Here is a 25,729-nt window from a genome sequence, read left to right as displayed (position 1 = left end):
ATTCCAAAGTCTAGGCCCTGACGATGTTTGTCCCAGTTTTGGGGGAGGTGAGCTGTGTGTCACTCGAAGGAAGCTTATGCTATTTTTAAATTGATTTAACACATCATCGAAACATATCGTGCACATAATCACACCCATGACACACACGCTGCCTTGTAACACAGCATGTGTCATACATACATTCTCTCTCTCTCTCTCTCACACACACACACACACACACACACACACACACACATAACTTGCTCTTCTTGTCCGGCTCCTAAAAAACGGAAGGCAGCCAGAGAAGCCAAGCCCGGTTGACTTGAGTTGAAAAGGCTGTTCAAGTTTAAAAGCCAAGTGCCCCCTCCAGTTCTCAGCCTGGCTTTGAGACATGTGGGAGGGCTTCAAAGCCACAGAGCCCCTCTTTAAGGCTCAGACTTACAGTTGGTCCCCAAATGTTTACCAGCGTGAAGATGCCTAGCTTACAGGAAGTGGGAAATGGGTGTGGGGGGTTGGGGGTGGGTGGGTGAGTAGGGAGTGGGGAAGAGGGTGGGGGGTGATCTATTGATGTGGTTAGCCTGTCATTGACCTTGTTTGGGTATAACAGGAGTTGAATTAGAAAATGAAAACTCGTTTCATCTTGAACATATTTTATCCCATTTTTTTTTCTTACTTTCCTTACGGGGGGGGGGAAAAATTCTTTTTAACCCAAGTGGAGTCCGGTCTCCAGATTTGGTCCTCAAGTTCCTTCCATGCCACAATAGTTGTTTTACCCTTAGAGTCATCTGCCGGCCTACAGAGTGATATCCAACCCACCCAAAGACTAAAAGGGGCGGGGAATCTAGCCCAGGAGCTGAAACTGAACGAATGTTGGGTTTTGATGATGCATCAGAAGAAAAGGACCAGGCTTTCTGAGAACAGAGCTATTCGGATCGGCGTGGGCTACCATTTCACAGACGCTTAACGAGAGATCTCTGCGGGGGAACGGCTGATGAAGGAAGACAGCTACTGAGGCTGGGGTGTCCTAACACGGGACGAAATGATAAAACGACTAAAACCGTACCCAGTGGTTGTTTAGAAGACATATTTTAATACTTAAGATTCCAGACCCTGGCCGCCCCCGTGCTTTCTGCTGCGCACCGGCGCTAGTGTCTCCCAGTGTCCTAGCTTTAGTCCACATCCTGGGCGCGCCTAGCTCCAGCCTTTGAAGTGCTGGGTGACGCTGAGCACACCGTCAGGCTCTGCTTAGCTAATCTGCTCTGGACGATACCTAAGTCGGTCATATGAATGTGACTTTGTTGAATATGATCGCACTTCCTTTCTCCTCTTTTTGGTGCCCTTCCTTTTAGCTTATATCACTATCTCCCCTTAACTACCACGATCATCATCAAAAATTGGCCTGGAGCTATTTATTTTGTTTTGTTTTCCCTCAGCTCCTGGTATCAAGAAACAAACACTCCAAGGATATTATACTCCAATACTGTATCTCATTTTTTTTTTTATTATTTCCTGATAGTTTCACCCACCTGGAACTAATTTTAGGGTTGCCTGGATAAGCCTCACACTGATATTTGATGTTTGCGTCCTCCCTATACTCAAGCCCATTTCACCACCTCGGAAGGTGAGCGCAGGCTGATATTAATTAACAGTGAGTTGATTCACTGGCATCTTCCAGTCATTAAAGCAAACATTTGGCTTAAAATAGCCCTCTTCCCGGTTGACTGCCACCCTTGGCTTATTTCTTTACGTCACAGCGGTGGAATCACTGACACTTGCATGGTATCTGTGCCCCAAGAGCACTGAGTTTATCCTGAAAGGGAAGCAGGGTAGAAAGAGGGGGGTGGGGGGAGCCTGTGTTAACTGCTGTGTGTGTAGTGGAGACAGCTAGCAGCAGGCCAGCCCTTGGGATGACTGCATTGTTTTTCTGTCCGTGGTGGTGCTGACTCAGCATCAGTTAATGAACCCTCTGCAGGAGGCTGGATTTCTTTTGTTTAATTATCACTTGGCCCTTTCTGAGAACTCTTAAGAATTGTTCATTCAGTTTTATACCCGCGGCACAAGAGCACGCCAACAGCCCGTTTCCTCTTGGTGCTAGCGCCCCCTCTGGCGGAAAATGTAATAACAGGTGGACCTGCAGCCCCCAGGGAGCAGTGTGCTACTCTCGTCCGTCCCCTGGTATAAATTTGATTGTTCTGAACTACACAGGTTGTAGAAGGATTTTTTTTTTTAGATGTACGAGCCATTTTCTGTGACACAATCTTCTACCTCCTACCCACCTCTCCCCCCCACCCCAAAAAAATTTTCTGGGAAAGTTTCTCGAAAGGAAAACAGATAAACAGGCCTGTCTTTACGATTGAGTTGAGCTTTTGTTTTGCTCTGTTTCATTTCTTCCTGTAAACAAATACTCAGATGTCCACTTCATTGTATGACTAAGTTGGTATCATTAGGTTAGGTCTGGGTGTGTGAATGTGGGTGTGGACCTGGATGTGGGTGGGTGTGTGTGTGTGTCCCGTGTGTTTAGAATACTAGAAAAGAAAGATACCTCAACGTAAACTTTCGGGAGAGGTGATTTTTTTTTTTTAAGTGGGGTGGGGGAGGGGGTAGGACCCGCGATGAGGCAAGCAGGAAAGGGGAAGACTTGGACTTCTGTGATCTAAAAAGTCTTGCGTGATGGGATGCTGGCTATAAATGGGCCCTTGGCAGCATTGTTTCTGTGAATTGGAGGATCCCAGTGAAGGCAAAAGACCATTGAAGGAAGTCCCGCATCTGGTTTGTTTTGTAATGAGAAACAGGAATGCAAGGTCCACGCTCTTAATAATAAACAAACAGGACATTGTATGCCATCATCACAGGATGTCCTTCCTTCTCCAGAAGACAGACTGGGGCTGAAGGAAAAAGCCGGCCAGGCTCCGAACGAGCCCCACTAATTACTGCCTCCGACGGCTTTCCACTCACTGCCATCAGTCCAGCATCCCCCTTTTTAACTGTGAGGCATTCATACTCTCCATTGTGTGTCCGGGCTCAGAAGCCTGGCTGTGGGTTTGGGAATGAGAGGCAGGAACAACAAAACCAGTACATAGGATTATAACTTTTTCCTGTTTCCCTATTTCCAAGTGGTTGAAAGGAGGAAGTCAGGTCTGACCAAGCTGACTGTATTCAGTTAGCAGGAGAAATGAAATCCTATACGTTTCGTACTAGAGGAGAAACTCCTTAGAATATTTACTTCACCAGCAATGACTCCAGAACTAACACAGCGACATTGTAACGCATGTGCTGCCAAAAATACTTCAGCTCTGTCCTTCGAAGTACGGCGGATCCTGTAATTGAGACACCGAGTCTAGGTGACTAGGGTTTTCTTTTGAGGAGGAGTCGTCCTACCCCCCCCACCCCCCCACCCCGCCCCATTCTGCCGCGACAGGAAGCTAGCGATCCGGAGGACTTAGAATACAATCGCAGTGTGAGTAAACATGGAGGGCAAGCGCCTGCGAAGGGAAGTAAGAAGATTCCCAGTCCGTGTTGAAATCCATTTGCAAACAGAGGAAGCTGCCGCGGGTCGCAATCGGTGGGGGGAAGCCCTGAACCCCACGCTGCACGGCTGGGCTGGCCAGGTGCGGCCACGCCCCCATCGCGGCGGCTGGTAGGAGTGAATCAGACCGTCAGTGTTGGTAAAGAAGTCTGCGGCCGGGCTGGGAGGGGAAGAGCAGTCAGTCGCTCGCCAGCACAGACACTGCTGCCGTGACACTCGGCCCTCCAGTGTCGCCGAGACGCAAGAGCAGCGCGCAGCACCTGTCCGCCCGGAGCGAGCCCGGCCCGCGGCCGTAGAAAAGGAGGGACCGCCGAGGTGCGCGTCAGTACAGCTCAGCCCGGCAGGGACGCGGGAGGATGTGGACTGGGTGGACATGAGCGAGGCTTATCTCAGATGTTGGATCTTCTCTTGGAAAAGCGTGTGGGTACGACCTTGGTAAGGAACCAGATTCTGCCTTTAATACGATTTTAAAACTTTTTTATCCCTTTTTCTTTCCTCCTCCCCGACCCCCCCCCTTTTTTTTTAACTTTTCTTTTCTTTCCCTTTTCCCTTTTTCTTTTTTAAAGAATGAAGCCGAAGTAGAAACCAGCGCCTCTGCTTTAGTGCGCGGAGCACTGTCAAACATTTAGAAGACTCTTTTTTTCCCCCCTCACCGTATGATTCATTAACCCTTTCAGTTCTAGCCATAATTGTCAATTCGCTGAAATTTCAGTAGTGGTTCTTGTCCGCTTCCCCATCCGCTGCCGGTAAAATAACTATCCCGGTTGGCTTAGGTTTTCAGTTTTATTTAACATCGTTTGTCCAACATGACTTTACATGTTGGAACTAAGTAAAAAATAATATAGTTTAAGTTGTAACCGAGACGAGGACAAGTAAACATCTCTCCTCTCCTAGGAGCATCATATTTAGGGGACGTGTGGGGAATTAATTGTAAAAACCAGCTGGAGGGACTCCGGCAGAACCGTGTTTACATTTTCACCAGCGCACGTTCTTACATGGATATACTCAGTCCTAATTTTATCTGCGGCGTCTACGTGGGAATATGTTGCAGAGGCTGTCTTATCGTTTTTGCTTTTCCTCTTTGGAAAGGACTTTTTCCTAGGGCAGATAAGAGGAGGATCCCCCAAGTCTTCTGTATAACTTTAGTTACAGTAAACTGTGCCACTTCAGTGACTTCTGGGAATTCGTGCACTTTCACATTTAAATAGAAAGTGCTATTTGTGGCTAAGGGCTCCTAAAGGAATTCTCTTCAGGGAATTCTATTGACTTTTTTTTTTTTTATGTTTTGTTTTTAATTTTCCTATCTGGCTCGAGATGCCCACCGATCAAAAAAAAAAGTTGCTGGGTGTTTCCCCTTCACCCAATTTTTCTTTTCCTGTGGTCCATGGGAGCTCGGGAAGGCTGGTGCTCAGGGATGCTGGCAGGATGCAACCCCTCTCAGGCTTGCCTGCTGGAGGCTGAAAGAGGCTGAGCGCGCGCGCGCGCGCGCGCGGTAAAGGGAGGGAGACCCAGTTGTTTTGAAAGTTGTTTCGGTAGGGAACTGGTGGGAAAGTTCAGTTTTCCCCATTTGGAAAAGGCAGGCTGGGTTCCGCTCCTGCACCACACGCGTTTTCCATTTTTAGCTTCATTCAGACGCAGACAGCGCCCCTGCTTCTTCCTCCCCTTGTTTGTGACACTTCTCTGAGGCAGCTTTTCCACAGCTCTGAGGGTCTGGCGGCCATGACCCCGGGTGTCCCGGGACACAGGACGCAGCAGTGCCCACAACACATTTCTGCCTTCAGAGGTAAAGCCAAGGATTGTTCAACGGTAGCTGTGTGTGGATGTATATACACATTTTTTTTTTCAGCCAAGGGTTGCATTTTAAAACCAGGCTTCTTCAAGGCAGTCTACTTTACACGGCTTTGGACTCTTACTGAACTGTACAAGTACTCCATCGGCTTTTAAAGTCTTCAGACTACTGTGTTAGTCATAGCCTCGAAGAGGGAGACACAGGAACGCCGGACAATGGGGATTAAAAGCCTTTCCCTTCTCTTCCAGGCTGCCCCCAAGTGTAACTCCGGTTCCGTGAAGTTTCAAGGATTGGCAGAGACGTCTGGGATCATGAAAATGGACATGGAGGACGCGGATATGACTCTGTGGACAGAGGCCGAGTTTGAAGAGAAGTGTACGTACATAGTGAACGACCACCCCTGGGATTCCAGCGCCGACGGGGGTACTTCTGTTCAAGCCGAGGCATCCTTACCAAGGAACCTGCTCTTCAAGTATGCCGCCAACAACAGCAAAGAGGTAAGCGGCTGGCTGCCTTATTGAAGTCTGACTGGCAACTGGGCCAGCTCTCCTACTCTGTCTGCGAACTAGGAGAATTTATAAGCATTGGCAAATAATTGATCGCTCCCAGTGGCTGTTTTCATTGCTTTCTCTACAAGCCAATTCCTATTCATTTCCTCCTCCCTTCAGCTGTTCTGTGCTAATTAGTAAACAGTTAAATCTTTTGGCAAGTTGGCATGTCTTGGGAAAGCTGACTTGCAGCACTGGTGGGTAGCATTGTAAAGGTGTCCAGTGCTTTGCCTGCTGGCCCTCTTGTAGCAAAGCTTTGAAGGAAGGAAACTTTCTTAGAAAAAGAGGTTTCCCCTTTGCTCCTGAGATGGCTTTATTCTTTTAACGAGCCAGCTTTATTAGCTGGGTTTCTAAAATTATTCTCCAAACCTTGACGTGTTTATGAACTGAAGCGATGGCATTAGCCGGGAAGAGGGTCACATAAACGTGTCCTCTGTCAGGATGACTTCACTAACCACTGTTTACCTGTGGCAGTCCCTTTGCCTCGGCCGGGCTGGCAGGCCCACATTTTATGGCTTCAGAAGTGGGTGCACTCTTTGTATCAAAGGGACAAGCACCTGAGGAGCACCTGATTCGTATTTAGCCTTTTATACAACAATTAGAGCTGGCCGTGATGTGTGGCTGGGAAATGATTTGCAAAAATTCTTACTCTTGAGAGTCTGGCTGATTCATTTGATGGGCTAAGTTGCTGAGGCTAGCCCCCAGGAGACTTCCCACCATCACCGTCGCCCACAGTGCTGTGGTTTCTGATACTGTCTTTGGGGAGCAGTGAATGGGGTGGGGGTGGTAGGGAAACCTGTGTTGTAAGGATTCCAGATTTACTCCTGGGAGTATGTATTATGACTGGCCAGGTCACTTTCCCCCTTCCCTAAGCGACAACATGTCAAGAATCCCCAGAGTCCAGGAAACACTTTGTCTCTTTCCTGTTTTGTGTGTCTGAGTTCAATGTTTTGGGGGGAAGGAGGGAGGGGGAAGAGACTGAGGTCTAAACTTAAAAGAGAGGAATTCTGCCTTTGAGTTTCCCTAAAGCTCCACCCTTTGTTTTTATTTCTGATGGGAGACTAGTGTTGTATTTTATGGAAAGCAAATTTTAAACCGTAGTTTGTATATAAACATCACCAAAAAAAAATTGTAACCCCAGAGGTCACCCTTAATTATACCTCTCTCTGAAAACAATGTTCTTCTCAATAGGAAGCCTCTGAGTGTGTAAGCCTTGGAGTCCATGTAGCGTTTGTTTTGGGTATTTGAGGCCTGGCCTCGGCTTTAAAAGGTGTAGTGTGCTCTTTGTCCCGTCAAGATTTGCCTAAATATTGTTCCGTTCAATAAGGGTCACTCATGTCCTGTGTCTCTGTAGCCTACTGGGATAGAGGTAAAGACTCCCATTTTTGGTCATCTGCTTCGTCCCTCTCAGGTTAGCCCTTTCAAGTTTCTCAATTTCTGCTGTTCTCTTGAAAAGCCACGGCTGGGTAGAGTTATGCTATTAGATCATTTAGTTCAAGGTTCAGGGAGGGAGAGAGAGAGAGAGAGAGAGAGAGAGAGAGAGAGAGAGAGAGAGAGAGACAACTTCCCCAAAGGAGCCAGGCACAGACCGGGAGCAAAGTTCTCTGGTCGCTCCCGGTGTTTCTAGACCATGCTACACTAGTCCCTCTTGGTGTCACTGTGGCTTTATTTTAACATAGCTCACCTCCACTAAGCCTGTTTGATTTTTTTTTCTTTTTTTCTGCTGAATTCCTCCCCCTCTCTGTATGTTAAGCCACCAGAAGAGGCAGTGCTTGTGTTTTGGCGGGGGGCGGGGGAGGGGGGGTCCTTCACAACACATAGAAAGTCAGGATTCTTTGATCCCGCTCTAGATTTTAGCCAAAACAGTCCCACTAGCGCCTCCTCAGTCTTCAGTCGTGAACGCAACCAGGAAACAAGATGTAAGAACCATCCTGTCCTAAGCATACACCAAAAAACGTGGGCCCTTTTTTTTTTTTTTTTTTTTTTTCAATCTCCCTGTCTCCCGTTTTGAGCTTCGGGACAGCTCCCTTGGGGCGGTGAAGGGGGGAGGGCAGAAATGAGCCACCGCCGAGGGCGCGGTAGCTGCACCCGGGTTCCAGGCCAGAAGCGTCTAGGATGGATAAAATGTTTACATTACCGCTGAGTTCCGAGAGCCCCATAAGCTGTGACTGAGGGGAAAGGCCTTTCTCCGTGTAGTTTTTATCTGACTGGTTTGATCTTGTCCATCTTTAAGTGTTTTCACTAAAATAGCAAAAGCTGTTACTTTATGTGCTGTGTGCCGACATCCTGGGGATTTTTTTTTTTAAACAAGATCATTTTTCATTATGAATTTGTGCTGTGTGTCAGCACCTTCCCCCACCCCACCCCACCCCCACCCACCTTGGTTTAAAAACAAAACACGAGAACTGTATTTCTGATCTCAACATTAATTTTTAGCCCCGGCTCAGAATCATTCTGTGCTTTTATTTGGGGCCGTTCGATCATTCTTACTTCCTATTTCCAGACCTAAAAACCAAGTCCAGTCATGCTATTCAAAACGTTTAGAACGTTTAACCCGGTGGGTTCTTCTTTTGCGGGGGTTTCCCCCTCAGCCTCCTAAAATAATCTCTGAATATTTGACTGCGTAAAAAAAAATAATAATCAATTTTGACATTGGAAGTTTAGGAGCAGTGTCCAGGACGAGTCTGTGCTGTCAGCTGAGGTGACGTGACCTCAGGCACTGTGTGGCTCCTCTGTGACTCTGGTCTGAAGCCGAGTGGTGACAAACAGATCTAGGGACTCGGTGTCCAGTTCTGACTGAAGTCCATTATTAAATTGAGCCATCTGTACGGAATCTCAGCATAACATGCAATTCCACCTCCAGACTGTTTTATTTGGTAGCGCGTGCCAGGGCCCCATCGCTTCTCCCTTCACGTAAAGATAAGGAACCTTTCAAAAAACACCTGTTGATCCCTTTGAAAATTGGGGTGAAGAACAGACTTGACATCTTGGCCTATACCCTTATAATAGGAATACAGGAAGGGGAATCTAATTGTTGGGTGAGATTTGGGGAGGAGAAAGACAGCAGCAAGTCATTAAAGCGATCGTAACTTTAAAGTGAGGAAACTCAGGCCGCATTCAGAGCGGAATGGTGTCTCTTTTCAGTGGAGATGCTTTTCTACTGGGCTTGTGTATCTCGCACACTCTCTAAATGGTGGTTTGTTTTTAAAACAAACAAACAAACAAACAAACCTCTGTTATCCTTACCATTGGACTTTCATTCGGTACTCCTACTCACTCCGTCCTGCACAGTAGGAATCTTCATTTTGTAAAGTTAAAAAGAAGTTCTGCTTTTCGTCTCCGGAGCTCCAGCTTGTGTCCTGTAGCCAAAGCCACTGACAGAGACGGATGCACCTAGGTGACAGGGGGGTCAGCTCAGCACATGAAGCAAGCCGTGAAGAGCTTCTGTGGGGCAGAAGAAGCTTGGGCAGACTTAGGAGGCCTCTTTCTCGCACTGGTGGGTTTAGGGAAGGAACACAGCACAGTCCCCAGCAGTAATTCTTTAGGACCCTGGTCAGTTCCAGTGAAGTTTCCTCACCTTACAGTGAAGTTTCCTTCCTTGGTGAGGTGAGCACACTCTTAATTAGTCCTTTTAGCACTTCACAGGCCAAATTCCACCGTGCCCTTTGCTTGTTCCTAGGTAGGACAATGTAAACAATGGGTTAGGAAGATGGGGTTGGGCTAAGATACTCATCTGGATCTGTTTCCTACTTCCCACTAAGAACAACCTTGGCTCTTAGCCCCATCCAAAGACAACCCCACAATCACCATCACCTCAGAGCTGAAATTTGTAATGTCTTCTTTGACGAATCGGACATGGATTCGACGTGAAGGTGTTTACTGTGTGTTGTTAGCACGCTGAACTCGGGACGGCTATAGGTGGTTTATTTGATGTTCTCCGAGATAGAATCTTGAGATGTCTGTAGTCAGAGCGCAGGCCACAAGCTGCTGATCTTCCTGCTTGCTATGATTAGAGGCACCACCACACCTAGTGATAGGCGGGTGATTTGGAAGCTACAGGGTTTCTCTTATCTCAGGATGCTGAACTGTGTGTCTTTGATTATCTGTCAGTGCGAATTTTCTCCTGTTCCTCGGCTCTGGTATAGTAGGAATTCTAATTATTAAGGTTCCATTTTAATCATAAACATCACCTAATATTGCATTTTGGTCTGGCTATATTTCCCAGACTGACCTTGGACTCGCCCATCTCTTGCCTCTGCCTCCAGAGTGGCTGGGACTTGAAGCCACCCCAGAATTCCTGGCTACTCTTTTTCTTCTCATTCACGTGACTTGTCTGCTGAGTTGTGTTTGTGAGGTTATAGATGTCAGGTCCTCCAAACACTGGCTTAAATGTCTACAGTGCCAACTCCATGGTTATGCCTAAAAGATACTAGATAGCTTGTACCTTCTCCTCTTTCTTTCCTTCTTTCTTTCTCTTTCTTTCTTTTTTTCTTTCTTTCTTTCTTCTTCCCTTCCTTCCTTCCTTCCTTTCTCTTTCCTTCTTCCTTTTGTAGAACCAAGGGTCTAACTTCCTTTTGGCCACAGGGAAACGTGTTTTTTGTTAGCATTGAAATCTATAGGTGAAAACCCGAGAGGCTCCTCTGTAGAGAGAGGAGCAAATCTGGAAGGGAACCTGTGACCTCATTGTCCTGCTCCTCGTCGGTAATCAAGCTCTGACTCCCTAGAAACTGTGCGCAGGAGGCTATAATTTAAAACCAAGTTGACGAACCAGTCGAGCGCCTTTCCTAAAATTACTGCTTTAAAGTGGATATGTCGAAATTATCAGCTGCTAATTATTGGCTCCCTGACAAATGGCATTATTTGTCCGTCCTGCTTGGCATTTTAATATTATGGAATAAGCATTCAAATGTAAATGTCTAATAATTTGTGTATTATAGGAGACAATCCCATGGATTTTACAGAGCGGGTTCAATAATTTGTCCTAAACAGGCCTGGGACCGGGGAACTCTAGTCAGGCTTTCTGTGTAAATTTTTATCTCCGAGTCTCTGCTCTGAGATGCTCCTGTTTCCACAAAGCTGGGTTGGTGGCACAGGCCACCAGCGATGAGGTGTTCTTGGAAACATAGACAGATGTAACGAGGGCAGAATAGACAGATGTGCCGAGAGGAGGGGAGGCGATGAACATCTGCTTTTTTCAGGCCTTTGCCACAGATTCATAAAGGACCAAAAATAACACCTTTAACTCAACGAGTTTGTTTCGAGTTGTGCTGGGTATAGAGAATTTCTCCTCTCCCACTTTCCTGTCTTAAGAGTGCCCCATTAACATGTGTATTGAATATTAAGTTGCTTAAGAGAAATGGCATTTGATGATAAAAGGACACCTGTCATGAGAGTGGCCTGTCACCGCTCTTCAGGTCTGTTCATTCCACACTAGAACAGGGTTTGACTTTTGGTGAGACTGGGTACCAGTGTAGCTCATAGGCGAAGTCTTGGGTTTCCACTCAAACTACCTGAAGGGCCGTTGATTTGCTTCTGTGCACCTACCGTTCAGTTATATGATCATAGGAGAGCCACCAAGAAAAAAATAAGATAAAAATAAATGCTGTGCTTTAAAGGTGAAGCCCTTGGTCATTTCAGTAAGGTCTCCCTTAAACTGTTTTGAACCAGAGACAAAATTAAATTGAGAAAGCAAACCTGGCACTGGGAGAGGTGATCAGAGTCACTCAGGGTTCATTTGAATTACTTCCTGGTTTGTCTTTGGGGTTTTTGTTTGTTTGTTTGTTTTGAGGGGTTTTATTTCTTGATACCCTAAAAAGAAAGTTATGCTCAAGGAAGAGTCGCCATAGTTAACGTATTTCTTCAGCAAACCCCACAGAGTCAGAGTTCACGAGGCCTTCAGTCTGAAAAGGTCATTTCCTCAGATCTTAGAAGCCACATCTTTTAGAACCCACAGTCTCCTCATTACATATTCCATTTCAAAGAGGGACTTCTGACCACCATTGAGTAGACGTTAGAGAAGAACAAAGTTACTTGAAAGGTCTTTCTTCTAGTAAAGAACCCTTACAAAGTATGAGGAAGGAGGGAGGGAGCAGTCATCTGGAATTTAAAAAAAAAAACACAAAACCTTAATGTGTTTGGTTTCTGGTTCCCTCGGCCTCTGTGGAACAGCTAAAGAGCATTATTTTGGTTTCTGAGGTTAAAACTCTTGCATTTCCCTCAAGCACACTGAGCTTATGGTTTGAGGGAGAAGGAGGGAACTAGGGAACTGAAGGCAATAATTTGACATCTCTCTCGGCAGCTCCATTCTCTTAGAACGGAACGCTGATCTCCTGGTCTTCTACCAAGCAAAACAATTAAAGCAGAGTCATTGTCACCAGAGAGCAGTCCCCTGGACTATTTCAGCACTTGGATGACTTGGAAAGATGGCTTACTGTCAGCTGTGGAGGCATGGATGACGCCTCGCTGGGTTATCGATTGACAGTTCCATTCACTGAACTAGCTAGACTGATGTCTCAGAATCTGAGTGTTGACTTCATGTGCTTCCCTTCAGGTTATTGGTGTGGTGAGTAAGGAATACATCCCAAAGGGAACGAGGTTCGGACCCCTGATCGGCGAAGTCTACACCAACGACACGGTTCCCAAGAATGCCAACAGGAAATATTTTTGGCGGGTAAGTGAGAAAACATTTTTTAAAAGATTTTTTTTTTTAAATTTTCAATATAAGGGGGTAAATGGAGCTTAAAGAACAGGCTTACTTCCTTTTCAACCTGTGGTGAGAAACGACAGGGCTCACCCCGGGGAAACATTGGAATTCTGAGCAAGGCCAAGAAAACTGCTTATAAACGCTCTGCGTGGAGACATCGGCTGGAGCTGGTTAGATGTGAATGACCTGGGAATCTCAATGTTTGCAACTCATTGCACACAGGTCTGTGAGGAAAGGAAGCCGTTTGCTGCTTGCTTCAAGGGCAGATTCATTTGCATCTCTCTTCGAGGAAGTAGTAATGAGTCACCCAGCCTTAGATTTCACCCTTTTCTTGATTTCTTGCTGAGTTAACTTCCTTTGAATGGACGAGTTATCCTAAATGAATCGTCTCAAAGAGAAACGTCCCTGAGAGAGGATAAGCAGGTGGGCTAGTGGGGCAGAGAAGGACCGTGGAGATGGCTATTCTAAGGTCTGGCCTCTGCCATCTTCTTTGGACTGTCAGGGTTAGCAAGGACTCCGAGGTCACCTGGGAGAGATGATAGTTGTGGGTAAAACCTTTCCCCAAGATGTCTCTGGCATGTTCAGTTCCCTCAGCTCAGAAACGAAGAGCTATTTATACAAATCTCGTGAGCGGTTTTCCTCACACAAGACACGAAATACACACCACCCAAAGAAATGCTAATGTCCAAAACTGGATGGTGTTCACTCTGCCTGACCTTTTCTGCCTAAGAAAAAGACTTTGGCTAAAAAAGAAGAAGGAAAAAAAATTAAAAAAAAGACCTATTCCCGAGAGAGTCTTTCTTCATCTAGAAAGTTTTGTTTCCAGAGACTTACTTAACACTTATACAACTGTGGTTGTAGTCTTGTTAAGAAGTACTTGTTCTCAACTTTTATTTACTTGATACTTACTTGGCGTTAAAAATCTATCGCCCCAAGATTCGAGTTGCAAGAACATGAACGGTTTCGCCTTTTCTGTTGTTCTGACATGGGGGAACCACAGCGGTAGATTAATCTTGGCCTCCATGAAGACGATCGGACGTTGTCCTTTTGGAAAATGGTCAAGAAGCACCCAAGTATCCCCCATGACTGTCCCAGTTCTGTTTCATTTAAAGATTTACAAAAATAATTAGGCTAAATAACCAAAAGGCTTCCCTCGGGAGGAATTGATTTAAGTCAGTTGTCCACGTGCCAGGAAGCTGGGAATACATCTTTTCACAGGTTGGAAGATCCCAATCTGTCACGCAGGAATAGGAACATCTGTCTGTTGGGAGGAATGAAAGGTTGCCATGCAAATGACATAGTCAAAGAGATGCTTAGGTTGAGAAACCAGTGACATTTCTTGTAACGGTAGAACGAATGATTCAGTTTATGTTTGGTCCTCTTGATACTAGGTGGAAAGGCGGGATTCTATTTTCTTGGGGTGCCTGTGACTTTCACGACATCCAGGGTCCTTTTTTTTTTTTTTTTTTTTTTTTGTTAAAACGAGGATACAGTAAACCATAGCCGTGGAAGCCCACTGGGACCAACACACTCTCTGTTAGCAGTTTCCGCCCTGGTGCAAGAGCAATGGAACCCCTTGTTCCTGGAAGTTTGCGCGTCAGAGTAAACAAACTTGAAAACCCCTCTTGATAGCTGAATCCAGCCGGTCTTGTTACATTTTTCTCTTAACAAGACACACCGCGGAAGCTCTCGCCAAGGCTGCTTTGATGAAGCCACACGCTCTCCCCCCCCCCCCCCCTCACAATTCACAGGAAGTCACTCTTAAAAGAAACTGATTCTGCTGTTTACTGCCTGTATTAAAGGGACAGAGTTCCTTTTTTATGTCTGATAACGCTGGGGAGAAATACAGAAACGGTCACACAGCCTGCCTGTGACTAAGAATAAAGCAAACAGCCTCCCGCCCTATAGAGCAAAATCCCTGGGGTGAGCAAGGAAGCATCAGACCTCTTGGAGAGACTGTCTTGTGTGTCAAGAAAGCTCTGGGGTCTGAAGGAAGGCGATGGTTCTTCAAAGAAAGGAACTTTTCTGGAGAAGATAAGGAGTGAGTGTTTTACCCCTTGGTTTCAGTAGGAGTGTAGTCCTCCCCCTGATCTTACCTATACCTTTAACCAAGTTGTGAGTACAGCTGTGAGTCAGAGGGAGCATTGTTGAAGGACAGACTCTGAGTTCTTCTCCACAAGGAGCATTTACCGTCCTCCTCTTCTCCCAAGAGCCCAAACTGGTGGCTTTGGCCGGGCTCCTCACAGATACGGGCGGAACTCTCTACTCCTCCATCAGGAAAGAGGCACACGGGCTGCATATGTTTACCGAGAGGAAAAGTTACTCCTCACTAGGCTGTCAAACTTTGGCCTCCGTGCCAGTGGCTCACTTTGTTAGCGCAGGTGAAGTTAGTTCACCTTTGCCCCGCCCGGTGTTTCCACAAAGAGGCAGGGTTCCAAGTATTCATCTGAACAAGTGTTACTGTGGGACTCGGGGTTGGGGGTGGAGGATGTTTGCAGAGTCTAAGCCCCGGGCGGGCGGAGGTGTAGGAAACACAAGTACAGAGGCCATAGAAAAAAGGTGAGACTCAGTTTGACGCAGTCCTCTCGACTTGGTGTGCCCAGTGACTCAAAGCACTGGAGATCAGCACAGTTGGAACTCTGTGCTAAGCAGAGTCACCTGATCAATATTGGCTACCGTAGCAAGGGTACACCCTCCTTACGGTAGTTTCATTCACTCCTGGCTGTTCATTAATTTGGATTTTGTTTTGTTGTTGTTGTTGTTTTATTATTATTATTTTGGTATCCACTGCTCTCCCCAACATGAAAAGACCATAGAATTGAAGCAGAAAAGTAACTAACCCTTTTATATTAGAGGTGATATGCCCTGTTTCCGCCCTGCCCTCCTTTCTGCTGATTCAGCACGAGTCCCACCAGATCAGCAGCGAGGGCTGGAGTCATGGGCACAGCCTTGCTCCCTTGTGTGCATTCCGAGCAGCTCGAGGAAGCTTCCCGGCGGCGTTGGGCCAGTCTTTTCACCCTGCGTCTCTCCTCTCTTTCGAACAGATCTATTCCAGAGAGGAGTTCCACCACTTCATCGACGGCTTTAACGAGGAGAAAAGCAACTGGATGCGATACGTGAATCCAGCTCACTCTGCCCGGGAGCAGAACCTGGCCGCCTGCCAGAACGGAATGAACATCTATTTCTACACTATTAAGCCTATCCCTGCCAACCAGGAACTTCTTGTGTGGTATTGCCGGGACTTTGCGGAGAGGCTCCACTACCCTTATCCTGGAGAGCTCACAGTGATGAATCTCAGTAAGTGGATTACAGAACAACAAAAAAAATATATATTTAAAAATGCTAGCAATGTCAGATCTGCCCCTGTGAGCTAATAACATGGTGTCTAATTATATGGCTTGGTCATGTGTTGGACTAAGTAGGTGGCTTTAGCTAAGACTGGGAAGAGGGAAAACATTCTTTAATGTCCCTGCTCCTTATTATAGAACTTAATCATCAAATATATATATATATATATATTATATAATATATATGTATATATTATATAAAATAATTAAAACCAAAGGTTGTTTTCAGAAACTTACAGGAAGAAATACATTTCCAGTTCTAGTTTATGCAAACGGGTGGTTGGAGGCACGACAAGGCCTGGTGTGGACATGTTGAACATGCCAGCTCTAGGTCCTTACTGCTGTGATGTGTCAGAGCTTCAAGTTTTCACTGAAATCTTGTGAAGATACGTGTGGCTGAGAAGCCGTGATCTAATGTGAGAGGCTGTTTCTAGAAGAAGAAAAAAAAAAACTGTCAAAATTGTTCAAGTCTTCTAAGTGAATAACCCTGAAAGACTTCATATCTTAGCTTCCTTCCTTATGGTAAGATGAGTCAGTCTCATCTTTTAATCAGTCTTACGGTAACCACCTATCATTTTATCTCGACAAATCCTTGGTTCCTTGGGTTTATAAGCTTTTACTTTTTCTTCTTCTTCTTCTTCTTCTTTTTTTTTCTTTTTAAATTTGGCTAAAATTACTGTCGTGACCTTTACAAAGCATCCTTTGTAGCCCCGAGGTAGCTTTGAGAACAATTTAAGAATAAAAAATGCTGACTTCTGTTGTAACCCTGGGCGTGTGTTCTGGGTTATTACTGCTGGGTTTTACAGCACTTTATAAAAATGACCGTCTTTTGATTAAAACTGAACGTTGAAGGTTTAAACGGTTTCGTTTTGGTACTCTCTGAAACTTGAGGAGACGTTTCCAGGAACCTGTAGACAGTCCCAAGCTAATGTTTACCCAAGTTCTTACTACACTATCTCATTTGCTTTCCCTGGAGACTGAAGTAGTTCCTATTTTACCGTTGAAACCCTGGAAATAACTCTTAACTTTACTATTTTAACCTTAAGACCAATGGCAGTGATAGGAAACAGGTATAGCTAGCTAGGCTCATTCTACCATGAGTGTGCTGTCAGGACTTTTCAGTTTTCCGAAAAAATCATAGCTTCAGTACCTTTCCTGTAGGCTCACAGTATAGAGCTTGAGCCCAGGGCCCTTAACTCAGTGAAGTATACCCTTGAGCTAAACGTGGCGGGTGCCATCTATCCTGGCCAGCGGCAGCAAGCCCTCACCTCATGTGTTTGGGTTTTTTTTTTTTTTCTTTTTTTAAAAATTTGTTTTTTTATGGACAGGGTCCCATGCTACTTAGGTTCAGTTCAAACTTGACAGGTAGGAAGGAAAGCCTGGAGCCTGATTCCGCCGACACCTTCCACATGCTAGGACTGCAGGCCTGTGCCCACCACACCTGCTCCACGTGTTTACTCTTTGTGTTTCACGAAGGCTGTGCCATGACATCTTTGTTCCTCAGATACCCCTTCAAGCGATGCAGGAGTCTTCCGAGGGTCACGTTAGCACCTCCTTTGTCTGACATTCCTAGGACAGAGAGAGCTAACCTGCCCTGATCGTGAAACCTGTCGGCTCAGGTGTGGCTGCTGATGACTGACACTCTGATCAGGGAAATTTCCAGCATTTCATCAGGCCTAGTAGGCAGATCGAGTGTCCAGGATGGGTTGTGCTGGATTTCCACGCTGAAAGCGTAACAGAGGTCTGTCCGGAATCTCTGTAAGGACTGCCACGTGGGGTGGAGGGGACGGAGATCTAATGAAGGAACGTAGGCCCCCGGAAATCACAAACTGAAGAGAAGGGAAAGGGAGGGGAGGAATGTGGAAGAGAACTATTACATTGAGCTCCTGGCCCTCCCAATCTTTTTTGGTAATTTTTTTTTCTATCATCTATCTATCTAACTAACCCATCTAGAAATCAGTTGACCAAATTACAGACTTCTTCTAAATGTTAATCTGCTTTCTCGGTTTCAGTTGAAAACAGACTTTGTTTTGCCTACTGCAGAACTTCTAGGTTCTTTCTTGTAGTCTTGGGGGTGCTTATTATAGATCGAAAGTGTGAGTCGGCATGATTAAGCCATTCAGAACCTTCTGACGCTGCTCACTCTTGAAATGACGCCGTCCGCCTACAGCCATTTAAGATTTAAGAACAAAAACAGATCTTGATTTTTCTTTCTCATGTTAACTCAAGCTGCTAAGTGGGAGAGTTAGAAATGGTATCGGCTCCTGTGATTAGTCAGCTGCTGAAGGGTGGGCTTTTAAAAATGTACCTTCATGTATGGGTCCATAATCTCCAGCTGTAAAGCGTTTTTTAGAGACACCCACGTCTTGCTTCGGATATCCCTTCAGGATAAAGCCCTGAGCCTGTCTTTTCGGAAGGCAGAGCCACCAAACACTAAATTAACGAGTGTCGCAGAGAAAATGAAGGGTTCTGGCTCCTTTGTTTCTTGGTTCAATCATTAGCTTCACGACAACTGAAGTGCTTAGCGGGGACAGATGTGATTAAACCTGTGCTCTGCACTGGGAGAGAGAGCCTTGATGCTTGAAGCTTTTGTGTGTTGAGTTTCCACTGTGGGACTACTACAAAAACATTGCGAGTCTTTGATGTGATTTGCCACATTAAAAAAAAATGGCACAGTGTGGGGTGTGGTGGCACACACCCTCCATCCCAGAGACTGAGAGGCAGAGACTGGTGGATCTCCGGATTCTTGGCCAGTCTGGTCTATGTAACAAGTTCCAGATCAGCTGAGGCTGCAGAGAAAGTCTTCCCCCAGACCGGCAACAGAAAGAGAGCAGAGTTAGTGCATGGGCAGGCAACTTCTTTTCTTTTAACCCAAGGGTTAAAAATCTAAAATCATTATCTTCTTTCTAACCCCCGTCAATCCCTTCCTGTGACTGTGGGATGCCTTACCTATCAGTCTTCCAGCTTACTTGGCTCTCCCTTTACCATTTTAGCTTTTAAAAAACAAAAGTGACAATTTGAACTTCCTGCCTGCTGGGCCTCACCCGAAGGACTGATATCAGCCCGATAAGGGGATATTTATTTTGGTTGAGAGGCCTGAGAAATTGCTCTCCCTCAGAAAGCTTTCTGTCACTGACCCCATCAACATCTCCCCTGATAGTGTTGTCTACGGTGTTTATTCTGGGGCTCTGGCTACCCAGGAGTAACTGATAACAGCAGGCAGGAGATAAGGCCCTGTAAAGCGCTTTCCGACTGGAATCAAATCCCTCCGGCCTGTCAGCCTGGAGAATGGATTTGAAAGGTTTAGTCCTGGGCTTCCACGGAGTTCATCTTCAGACCTATCAGGTAGCAAGCTTAGAGCTCCTTCTCAGTTAAGCCAGAGGGGGCCGTTCTATAGGAGCACAAAGGATACTTCTTTACATTGTCTTAAGTGGCACCTCAAACCTGCCAGATCTTCCGTTGTGGAGGTCAAGAATCTTGCTTCTACTCAGAGCACATGCACCCCCAACTGCTGGTACTCTCAGCATCCTGGGCAGGTGTACCTGTCTGAGTGAGCATCCCGGAAACGTACCTTACCTCAGCCTGTGCATCGTATGTGATTTATCTTAGGCCCAGGAAGGCTGAGTTGAAGCTTTTCTTGCAGGCTTCTTCTGCCCTGTGTAGGAGGGGCCATATGACCATGGATAGTCTAGGACGGGACTCACTTTTCTGAGCTTTACCAGGGTATACAATGCTGTCTCTAGGGGTAAATGTTTTCCCCCTTAGCTGCCTGCTTTCTTTGGTGCTGTAAGTAATTGGACTGGCTTGGGAAATACCTGTTGTGGTTTGGCAGCAGTGACTGTCACACCTCATGGTTCCAGGAGACAGCCCAGGTGGTAGTCTGGTTAGACCAGAACTTTTGGTGAAGTGTTTGCACTGCCCGACAATGGCTAGTATGTATGTATGTATCTGTGTCCTTCTCTACTTGGTACAGGCAATTCAAACAGGGCTTATGGGGTTCCTCTGTGAAGAGAATCAAGTTGAAAATGGATGACTGCTCATTACTTAAAACTAGTCTTAATCTTTCATCTAAGTTTGCACAGCCTGCTGATTTCCTTTAAGTAAACTGCGAATGACTTATTAACCTGTGACAACCCCCCACCCCTGTATTTTTCCACCCCATCTTAGTGAACGCTATGCCGGTTCCAGTTTGAGCAGCACTTTTCTATCGTAGTTCTCACTAATGGAAAAGAGATCATTCAAATGGCGCTGGGGCTATGTGGAGGTTGCCATTGTCCCCTGGGTGGGTTTCCTGTCCTTCCCGCTTTTTACCCCCTCGGAGGAAATGGAGCAGTGCCTCCGAGTGGGTGGCCCAGAGCCCTCTGGAGTGAGAGGCGGCAGGGGCCAGGTGTCTAGCTTTTGTATTTGCCAGCTGCTGCTCAGGGTTTCTCAAGAAGAGAGGATGGCTTTCTGATTTCACCTCGGTTCCCTACAGCCCCGCGAGTAACCACCCTTTCTTCTTCGTTTTAGCACAAACAGAAAGCAACCCAAAGCAATACAGCAGTGAGAAAAATGAACTCTACCCAAAGAGTGTCCCCAAGAGAGAGTACAGCGTGAAAGAAATCCTCAAACTGGACTCCAATCCCTCCAAAAGGAAGGACAGCTACCGTTCCAACATTTCACCCTACACTTCAGAAAAAGACATGGATGGCTTTCGGAAAAATGGGAGCCCGGACATGCCCTTCTACCCTCGGGTTGTGTATCCCATCCGGGCACCTCTGCCAGAAGACTTTTTGAAGGCATCCCTGGCCTATGGGATGGAGAGACCCACCTACATCACTCACAGCCCCCTTCCGTCTTCCACAACTCCAAGTCCCCCTGCAAGCAGTAGCCCAGAGCAGAGCCTCAAGAGCGCCAGCCCCCACGGCAGCCCGGGGAACACGGTGTCACCCCTGGTGCCAGGCCCCCCAGAGCACCGGGACTCCTACTCCTACTTGAATGTTTCCTATGGTTCTGAGGGCCTGGGCTCCTACCCTGGCTATGCCCCTGCCCCGCATCTCCCGCCGGCTTTCATCCCCTCCTACAATGCTCACTACCCCAAGTTCCTGTTGCCACCCTACGGCATCAGCTCCAATGGCTTGAGCACTATGAACAATATCAATGGTATCAACAACTTCAGCCTATTCCCCAGGTTGTATCCTGTCTACAGTAACCTCCTCAGTGGGGGCAACCTGCCTCACCCCATGCTCAACCCAGCTTCCCTACCGAGTTCCCTGCCTACCGATGGAGCCCGGAGGCTGCTCCCACCGGAGCACCCCAGAGAGGTGCTTGTCCCGGCGCCCCACAGTGCCTTCTCCCTTACTGGGGCTGCAGCCAGCATGAAGGACGAGAGTAGCCCCCCCAGCGGGTCTCCAACGGCGGGAACTGCGGCCACGTCGGAACACGTGGTACAACCCAAAGCTACCTCATCGGTGATGGCAGCCCCCAGCACTGACGGAGCCATGAATCTCATTAAGAACAAAAGAAACATGACTGGTTACAAGACCCTTCCTTACCCGCTGAAGAAGCAGAACGGCAAGATCAAGTATGAGTGCAATGTCTGTGCCAAGACGTTTGGTCAGCTCTCAAACCTGAAGGTAGGCCTCCTGACCCCCGCGGGTTCCTGCCCACAGACCCGTGCCCGTTTGTCCCCGGCTGCCTGGCTGTGGGTTGTTAAGTGCGTTTGAGCCATGGGAGACCCGGCTTGAGCCTGGACTGCTAGGCTGGGGGTTTGCGTCTGCATCGTACACACCCACCTCTAGGAGCAGAAAGGTAGCGGGTTAGGCCTCATCACAAACCCAGAGCTAACCCCTGTGGTTTCTCCCCAGGTCCACCTGAGAGTGCACAGTGGAGAACGGCCTTTCAAATGCCAGACCTGCAACAAGGGCTTTACTCAGCTCGCCCACCTGCAGAAACACTACCTGGTACACACGGGAGAAAAGCCACATGAATGCCAGGTGGGCAGCGTTCTCTGGGCAGAACTCCCGACCTCTGTAGAAAATACCTGTAGGGTGGTCTTCCCGTGTTGTTTCCACAGCTGCTGGCACTGCTGTGACTACACACAGGCTATACTGAGGAAGGCTGGGTGGATGACAGTCAAGTTTCAGAGGGTGGGGACATGTCCATGGATAAACAGTACCTCAGAGTGTTGTTGGGAGTGTGCCCAACTACCCCCCTGCCCCCATCGCTTACCACAGCACCAGTGTCATTAAGTGGCTTCTGGCCTCCCGAGGTTGCTGCATATTAACCTGTTGTCTTGCCCCCTCCCGCTGGCAACAATTAATCTGGTCTCCCTGTCTCCCTTCTCTGCCTTCACTTGTCCCCCCCCCCCCCCCACTTTAGGTCTGCCACAAGAGATTTAGTAGCACAAGCAATCTCAAGACACACCTTCGACTGCATTCTGGAGAAAAACCTTACCAGTGTAAGGTGTGCCCTGCCAAGTTTACACAGTTCGTGCACCTGAAGCTGCACAAGCGACTGCACACCCGGGATCGGCCTCACAAGTGTGCCCAGTGCCATAAGAGCTACATCCATCTCTGTAGCCTCAAGGTCCACCTGAAGGGCAACTGCCCTGTGGTCCCAGCCCCCGGGCTGCCCTTGGAGGACCTGACCCGGATCAATGAAGAAATCGAGAGGTTCGACCTTAGCGACAACGCTGACCGTCTTGAGGACATGGAGGACAGCGTCGATGTGACCTCCATGGTGGAGAAGGAGATTCTAGCCATAGTCAGGAAAGAGAAAGAAGAAACTGGTCTGAAAATGTCTTTGCAAAAAACCATGGGGAGCAGACTCCCCTCCTCAGGGTGCAGCCTCTACGAGTCATCAGACCTGTCCCTCATGAAGTTGCCTCACAGCAACTCACTACCTCTGGTGCCTGTAAAGGTCAAACAAGAAACAGTTGAACCGATGGATCCTTAAGATTTTCAGAAAACAAGTGTTTTCGTTTTTGCTCCTTAGGGTATGGCTTGGCGGGTCAGACTGCCTGTAGCAATTGCTTGTACGCGATTCCAGATCCGCAAAGCTCTACTGGCATCGGGTGGTTCCCCGAACCTCTCTGGAATTAAAGAAGGACTCCAATGTTACCAAAATCTCAGGGCATAAATTGAGGCAAAGACTCACTATATATACATATATACATATTATATATATATATATATATTATACTTATTTACAACCATGTCTATATATTTGAACCTGTGTATTTTGAATATTTGTGTGAATATGTTTGCATAGCCTTCCTACTACTAAAGCTATTGCCTAGCCATAATTATTTTTTCAATGATAATCCTTCATAATTTATTATACAGTTTATCTTTCAAGAGGAAGCAATAATTAAAGAAGTTTACAATGACTGGAAAGATTCTTTGTAATTTGAGTATAAATGTTGTATCCCTGTCCGGTGGCCATTCTTTGTAGATAATTTCTGCACATCTGTTTAAAGGCCTGAGGCTCAGAAGATAGTTCTGTGTTTTTGGGGCAAAACTTTCTCTATGATGATGCTTTAAAAAAAAAATGAGGTTTTGATTATTGCCAAAGTCATGTGGTTGGTGCGTTGACTCAGAAGATCACATCATCTGAGTGACATTGTACACGTCGGGGATATGTGTGCAGAATTGCTCAGCAATGATTTGAGGGGAAGGGAGAAGAAATATTTTATGTTTCTGATGACCGCTGGTTTTCCTCTTCCCACTCACAATTTTACCAATGGCGACAGGAAGGCTTTACCGACCTGTCTCTCCAAAACCGTAGGGTCTTCCTGTCTCCAATGTCACATGACCATTCTGAGTGGCCATTGGACTTCGGCATCCCCATATGTTAAATGAAAATGTGAAGAAGATAAGAAGTCGTACGTGTTCAGAAGATCTGTCTTAAAGCACAGATGTTTGTGTGTGTGTGTGAGGGGTTGGGGCCTTGAGTCTGGCTGTCGTTTTGCTGTTGGCTTGTTTTTGTTTTTGTTTTTAGTGTCAAAATTGCACAAAGCCGGTGCCCTACTAAGAAGGATTTGATGTAGAAAGGCTCAGGCCACACTTAAAATACAATCAAGCAAAGAGAACAGAAAGAATAAACATAAAAACGGGTATCACTCTTAGCCTTTTAAGTTAAGCGGGTAATGAGCATCCCTGTCCCCAACACATCAATTGTATTTTATCTGTAAAACTCAGTTTTTCTCAGTATTTGTGCTTCATTGTTTTTTTCTTTTTTGCATTGTATAATTAACTTAATTGAAGACGAAAGGGCATTGCAAAGGTGTTCAACAATTACCTCATTGAGTGTATCCAGTAGGAGTGCAGGAAGTGATGTCGTATCTCATAAGTCATTTGCTACCTGGCTGAGCACGTGTGCTCGCAAACGGTAGGCTGGGTGGGTCTGTCCTGTATTCTCCTAAGCCCAAAGGTTACCTGTCGGTGTTCAAGGTGTAATAAAGAAAGCTGTATATTTATGAACCTATTTATACCACTATACCGTGTGTATATATGATATATTTATAACCACTTAAATTGTGAGCCAAGCCATGTAAACGAACCTATATTTCCTAAGAGCAAAAACAATCTCTCTGAAGCTCTGCTTAAAAACTCCATGACCTCACTATCTTATCCCACTGGTGCTTGGGCACCACCCTGCCTACTACCAGAGACCAGAGCACCTCAGTGCAGAGGCAAGGGCCGTGTAGCATCTAGGGAAGAATAGAAACATCTCATCATGCATTTGATCATCTTGCTACTTTTGTGTCAGTTGGGGGTCACAAAATAACCATTTTCCTACTTCTGCTCTATTCTTCCTCTCCCTCTTCCAGAACCTTGTCACAGGCTCATTCTCCACTCTGATGCTTACCTTAGCGTTTTGTAAACCCAAGAGCCTTACTGACCTGTTGCTGTGACTAACAAGATGGGTTTCTCCTTACCTACAAAGGATCAGAGCCAGAGATTCCACGCACGCCAGCAAGCAAGCTCTCACTGAGCTGCGGCCCTATCAAGACTGGTATCTCTGGATGTACCTGTGTTTGAGGGAAATAATCTTTAGTTGTAGGTTAACCAAAGCATGACAATGACACCAAATATGTTTCCTTCCCAGTGAACTCGGGTTGCTTTCCTCCTGTGTTCCCTTGTGTTGAGAGGATTTTTACAAGGACGACCGCTTTCTTGCCATCCGTTTTCCTCTTAGCCCTCCTACATGTGAGTGTTGAGCTCACAATTAACAGTGGTTTGTTTGTTATGTTTGTTTGGTTTTTTTTTTTTCCTCAGAGTTAAAACTGACCAAAGTTATTGGCTTTTTACTTTGCTAGAACAACAAACTATCTTATGTTTACGTACTGGTTTACATTGTTATTTATGTGCAAATTGTCAAGATGTAAATTAAAATATAAACGTTCATGCTTTACCGGTGCTTGGCTGGTGTCTTTGAAAGATGTTCTGTGCTCTTGTCCCTACGACCGACCGCAGGGTCACTGAGCCACATTCTGAAGAATTTCCCCTGCCCCACCCCCTCCTCCCAGCAGTATGGCCTGGTGCCCAAGCTCTCCCCTTTCTGTGGGCTGCACTAGGAAGCAAGTGAGCGTTACTGACCTGGACTATCTCACGCCTCCACTCAAGTACTAACCAGGCCAGACCCTGCTTATTTTCTGAGACCAAGTGTGTTCAGGGTGCTGTGCCCTGACTCTCAATAGTGTACAGTTTCCCTTTCATGATGAGTTATAGCTACGTAGCGATATACCTGAGATCACAGTGAGGAACTCAGGGAGACTAGGATCTACTTCAGAGATGGCATGTATGCACTCACAGCCCTGGGAAGCTGGCTTCAGAAACATGTCCTGGTGACATT

General features: G+C 46.5%; 1 protein-coding gene across 4 annotated transcripts; it reads left to right on the top strand.

Annotated features, from left to right (window-relative positions):
- Nucleotides 1–3,420: 3,420 nt before the first annotated feature.
- On the top strand, nt 3,421–25,288 carry Prdm1 (PR/SET domain 1). 4 transcript variants are annotated; one of them, XM_087597561.1, is made up of 8 exons: nt 3,830–3,940; nt 5,352–5,430; nt 5,543–5,791; nt 12,393–12,512; nt 15,590–15,842; nt 20,402–21,507; nt 21,739–21,867; nt 22,253–25,279. In XM_087597561.1, the coding sequence occupies exons 3-8, from the start codon at nt 5,606–5,608 to the stop codon at nt 22,826–22,828; spliced, it is 2,370 nt and encodes a 789-aa protein (XP_087453687.1). In that variant the 5' UTR covers nt 3,830–3,940; nt 5,352–5,430; nt 5,543–5,605; the 3' UTR covers nt 22,829–25,279.
- The last annotated feature ends 441 nt before the right edge of the window (nt 25,289–25,729 follow it).

The sequence above is a fragment of the Rattus norvegicus genome, chromosome 20 (assembly GCF_021556685.1).
Source record: "Rattus norvegicus strain SHRSP/BbbUtx chromosome 20, alternate assembly SHRSP_T2T, whole genome shotgun sequence".
NCBI lineage: Eukaryota > Metazoa > Chordata > Mammalia > Rodentia > Muridae > Rattus > Rattus norvegicus.
This window is presented reverse-complemented; position numbering and strand designations above follow the sequence as displayed.